Consider the following 5,456-nt stretch of genomic DNA (forward strand, 5'->3'; position numbering starts at 1 on the left):
ATGATCATCTATTCATGGCTGCAGATGCTTCTCATGTACAGAATGATAATACTTGGTTTGTGGATAGTGGTTGTACAAGCCACATGACAAAAGAAGGTAGTTTGTTTACCACTTTGGATAGTAGTGTGAAGACCAAAGTGAGGTTGGGAAATGGTGATATTGTTCAAGCTGAGGGCAAAGGCTCAATTTCTATAAACACCAGAAAAGGTACCAAGTCCATTTCTGATGTTCTTTACATTCCAAGTTTAAAGCATAATCTTTTAAGTGTATCTCAAATGATGAAGAAGGGCTATGTCTTGAACTTCAAGGGAAATTTTTGTAGTATATTCAGTCCTGGTGGCAGTGAAGTTGCCAAGATTAGAATGGTTGAAAACAGTTTTCCATTGGTTTTTAATGCTGCAAAAGATTGCGCTCTTAGTGTAAAGACAGATGATTCTTGGCTGTGGCATAGGAGATATGGCCATTTTAATCTGAAATCTTTGAAGTTTTTGAAAGATAAGGAGTTGGTTAGGGACATGTCTGAGGTTCATGTTAGTGAAGATATATGTGATGCTTGTCAGTTTGGAAAGTTGCACAGGCAGTCATTTCCTTCAAATGCAACTTGGAGAGCAAAACAGAAGCTGCAATTGATTCATACTGATGTATGTGGACCAATGAGTCTGCCTTCACTCTCTCAGAACAAATACTTTATCTTGTTTATAGATGACTTTACAAGGATGACTTGGGTGTACTTCATCAGCAGTAAAACTCAAGTTTTCTCTGTGTTTAAGAAGTTTAAGGCTTTAGTTGAAACTCAAAGTGGCTTGAAAATTAAAACATTGAGGTCTGATAATGGAAAGGAGTATACCTCTGAAGCATTTGATAGTTTCTGTGAAGACATGGGCATTGCTCACCAATTGACTGTGAGCTATACACCTCAGCAAAATGGGGTTTCAGAGAGGAAAAATAGAACTGTGATGGAGATGGCCAGATGCATGTTGGCTGAGAAGAAGCTTCCTAAACAGTTCTGGGCAGAAGCTGTTTATACAGCTGTATATCTCCTCAATAGGCTGCCAACAAAGTCTGTAGAGGGGATGACTCCTATTGAAGCTTGGCTGGGAGTTAAACCATCTGCCAAGCACTTAAAAGTGTTTGGTTCAATCTGTTACAATCATGTTCCTGCTGTTAAAAGGAGCAAATTGGACCAAAAAGCTGTTTTGGGAATTTTCCTTGGCTATGCAACTCAGTCTAAGGGTTATAGAGTGTATAACTTGCAGACTGAGAAGATTACTGTTAGTAGGGATGTTGTGGTTGATGAAACGGCTTATTGGGATTGGGAAGAAAAGAGAATAGTGAAAGCTACTTCAGATGTGTGTCAGCAAACTGGGAATGAAAAATCTGAGGCAGTCAATGGTAATTGTGGTGATGATTCTGATGATGAAGTTTCTCCAAAGAAAACCAAATCCTTGGCAGAAGTCTATGAAAAATGCAATGTTGCTATGGTAGAACCTGTTGATTATGCAGAAGCTGCACAGAGTGAACAATGGAGGCATGCAATGCAGGAGGAGATTAATGTGATTAATAGAAATGATACTTGGAAGCTTATGGACAGACCTAGCAATAGAGATGTAATTGGAGTCAAATGGGTTTACAGAACAAAGTTAAATCCAGATGGCTCAATTTATAAGCATAAAGCTAGACTGGTGGTGAAGGGTTATGCACAGCAAGCTGGAGTAGATTATTCTGCTACTTTTGCTCCAGTTGCTAGGCATGACACAGTGAGATTGATCATTGCCTTGGCAGCTTACTCTGGGTGGAAAATTTATCATCTAGATGTTAAGTCGGCTTTTCTAAATGGTGTATTGGAGGAGGAGATCTATGTTGATCAACCTGAAGGTTTTGTGATTGTTGGAAAGGAAAATATGGTTTACAGGCTTAACAAAGCTCTTTATGGCCTTAAACAGGCACCAAGAGCTTGGTATAGTAGAATTGATGCTTTTCTCCTTCATCATGGTTTCAAGAGGAGTGAGAATGAGCCCACTTTGTATGTTAAAAGTGGCAATGAACACTTGATTGTGTCACTATATGTGGATGATTTTTTGGTTACTGGAAGTGATCCAAAGTCTGTGGAGTTTTTCAAATCTCAAATGCAGCAAGAATTTGAGATGTCTAGTCTTGGTGAAATGAAGTACTTTCTTGGCATGGAGGTACTCCAGGACAACTCAGGTATCTTTCTTTCTCAAAAAAAATATGCACTTGATCTTTTAAAGAAGTTTAAAATGGATAAATGTAAATCTGTGATTACTCCTCTGGTTTTGAATGAGAAATTGACTTTGGATGATGGTGAAGAGAAAACAGATGCATCAGTATACAGAAGTCTTGTGGGAAGTTTATTGTATCTAACAGCAACTAGACCAGACCTTATGTTTGCTGCTAGTTTGTTGTCTAGGTTCATGAGTGCTCCTAGTCATAAACACTTGGGAGCTGCAAAAAGGGCTTTAAGATACCTGAGAGGAACATTTGATTATGGTATTTGTTTTATGAAGAATGAAGGTGGAGTTCTTGAAGGTTTTGTTGACAGTGATTGGGCTGGTAGTATATCAGATTTCAAGAGCACCACTGGATTTGTATTTTCTTTTGGCTCAGGTGTAATGTCATGGAACTCTAAGAAGCAAGAAGTAGTTGCACAGTCCACAGCAGAAGCAGAATATGTTGCTGCTGCTGCTGCTTCAAATCATTGTCTATGGCTAAGAAAACTTCTTGCTGACTTGGGGTTTACTCAAGATGAAGCCACTGTAATCAAGTGTGACAACAAATCTGCTATAGCCATTGCAAATAACCCTGTCCAGCATGGCAGGACAAAGCACATGAATGTGAAGTTCCATGCAGTACGTGAAGCTCAAAAGAATGGTGAAGTTCAACTTGAATTTTGCAGGTCTGAAGGGAATTTGGCAGATATCTTTACAAAGGCTTTACCAAGAGGGAAATTTGAAATTTTCAGAGCAATGCTTGGTGTCTCTAAACTGCAACTCAAGGAGGAGTGTTAGGAACTGTGTTTGGTTTAGAGACTAAGTATTTAAGTTGTTTTGTCTTAGACTTGTTGACTAATGTAATGTTATTTTTATATTTTTGTGTTGGATGGTTGTGATCTTGCCACTTGTATGGCTGGATGTATTTTTGTTATGTAAAAAAGCTAGAGCTTCTCTTTTGTAAGAGATTAGCTCGGTGATGTAAAAGTGTACAAGAAAAAAAGTGTTTTCGAGTGTCTTCTTCTCTACTACTGCAGAAAAGAGAAGTGTGTTTTTTGCTGTTCTGTCAAGGTAAAATTGCAGCTACCTAGCTTGGTTTCTTGGATTCCTGATCCTAACAATCATAAACAAAACCGACATCTTTACAGCTTCTTGTATTACATTCCAATCCAATGATGATCAGGAACAATTGTTTATTTGAAAGAAGAAGATAAATGCTTTACATGTCCTCAATTGGGGGAGAAATTTTACTTATGAACTATGTATGTTTTCGCAGATAACACAGTGATCCAAGATTAATCTGCTGATGACACTTCCTTCTTCAACTCTGAGTCTGCTACTCTGTTTGTTCCATAGGTGTATTCCATATGTTTCTCCACGTAGCTGAAGCAGTTTGGCTCGAACCCATCGAGATATGGCTTCGTTTTCTGGCTTTCTGAACAGCCCGCCAATCCGATTCCAATCGACGGGATAAAAGGCCATGGGAGGCAATACTGTGAAGTTAAAACCAGGCCGGCCTTCGACTCTCTGTACAACTCTTGAAACCAGGTATGGTCCATTATGTCCCCATTTGTTACCATCAAAAGTGGAGGCAAACTCCTGAATAAACTTGAACAGGAGTGGGTGGTTCATGTCAAATACCAGAACAGCGTTGTTCAATCTGGTCCATTTCTTGGACACAATATCAATACTTTGTGCTCCTATTGAATTCCTCAAGTTCTTGAAACTTTTCAGAACGATGAAATCTGCATCCAAGTAAACACCTCCATACTTGTACAGAACTGCTAATCTGATGAGGTTCGATAGATTCTGAGCTATTGGAATCTCACCAGGATCTTTTCTTCCGCGTCTCATCTCATCGAACCAAGATTCAGCCGGAGTGTTGTTGAAGAGAAAGGACAGGTGAGGACTAATTGCGGAAACCTTGAACCCGCGATCAATCAGAGGTTTCAGGGCCCTGTAGCCATGGTTGGAATCCATACTTTTTGATAGAATAACAAGGCAGCCATTTGGGTGGACTTTGAAAACACTGTCCATTGCCAAGAATTCTCTTCTTCCAAACAACCTTGCAGGTGCAATCCATGTCATGAAGAACTGAACTTCGCATCCATGGCTAAAGAATTCAAGAACTCGAGCGTCAAATTCTTGGGTCAGATTGTTTGACTTGAAAATATCAAACTCTGGCAGTTTTCTTCCAAACCAGTCAATTCTTTCTCCTTCGGTGACATTCAATGGAGGAAGCAGAGGACCCTGATCAATTCTTTCAATCTCTTCTTGGGTGGAGAGTAATGGAAGAGTTGATTTCATTTCATGCCTATGAATCCACAGCTCTGAAATCTCTTTGGTTCCAAACGTAGCAGACTGAAGAGAAATACTAGAAATAACAGTATCTACATAGATTACAGAAAGAATAGCTGTTGTGAGTGTGATGATACAGAAAACAGGGGACTTGGCACGGTTAAGTAGCCTGTAATCAAACATCTTGTGGGCAATTGTTTTCATTATCGACAAGAGAGACGAGAATCTCTCATCTCATACCAACATGGGTTTATGCGTGCAAGAAGGTTTTGTTTATTAAGGTCGTGAATTTTGGTCTGGATTTGAACCATTCTAATGGAACAGCGTCATACTTTGAAAGTTGAAAAGCCGCCATTGATAGACGTTCACGTACCAATGAGCGTTGGAGAGAGAGAAGAATATTAATCAAAGAAGATTACATTATTTCTTAGTCTTCTAGACGTGAAAAATGCTGGTGATTGAAAATTATTATTATATGTGTTTTTTTTTTCTCTTCTAAACGTGTACGCGTTGGCCCTTGGCAGGACCATTTTGATATATGTTTTTATTTAATATGGTCCCTAACCAAATGCTTCAATTTGATATTTGTCAAAATAAAAAATAAAAAAAAAAAATTTGACCTCAAGATTTGTCAATTAACAGAAGATGACTTGTGTTAATGACAGCTCGGACGCTTGTTCTTGAATGAGGGCATTGTGGGGTTGGAAACAAGAGGAGACAGTTAGGAAGATAAATACAGGGATAAGGCATTCCTTATCAAAGCCATGAGATGTCACTAGCCCACCAATTACATTTATATAACAAAAAAAGGAGCAATTATGTTGAGATACTGTGACCAAATCAAATAATATTTTGATTAGATGAGATGTCACTAGCACCAATTACGTGCCCAAACTAAACTATTAGAAAACCGAGGGACTGGAATTATAC

General features: G+C 38.8%; 1 protein-coding gene across 1 annotated transcript; it reads right to left on the bottom strand.

Annotated features, from left to right (window-relative positions):
- Positions 1-3,348: 3,348 nt before the first annotated feature.
- On the bottom strand, positions 3,349-5,046 carry LOC119988360 (lactosylceramide 4-alpha-galactosyltransferase-like). Its single transcript, XM_038833369.1, has one exon. It carries the CDS (start codon positions 4,728-4,730, stop codon positions 3,480-3,482), a length of 1,251 nt encoding a protein of 416 aa, XP_038689297.1. The 5' UTR covers positions 4,731-5,046; the 3' UTR covers positions 3,349-3,479.
- Positions 5,047-5,456: the final 410 nt, after the last annotated feature.

The sequence above is a fragment of the Tripterygium wilfordii genome, chromosome 3 (genome assembly GCF_013401445.1).
Source record: "Tripterygium wilfordii isolate XIE 37 chromosome 3, ASM1340144v1, whole genome shotgun sequence".
Classification (NCBI taxonomy): Eukaryota; Viridiplantae; Streptophyta; class Magnoliopsida; order Celastrales; family Celastraceae; genus Tripterygium; species Tripterygium wilfordii.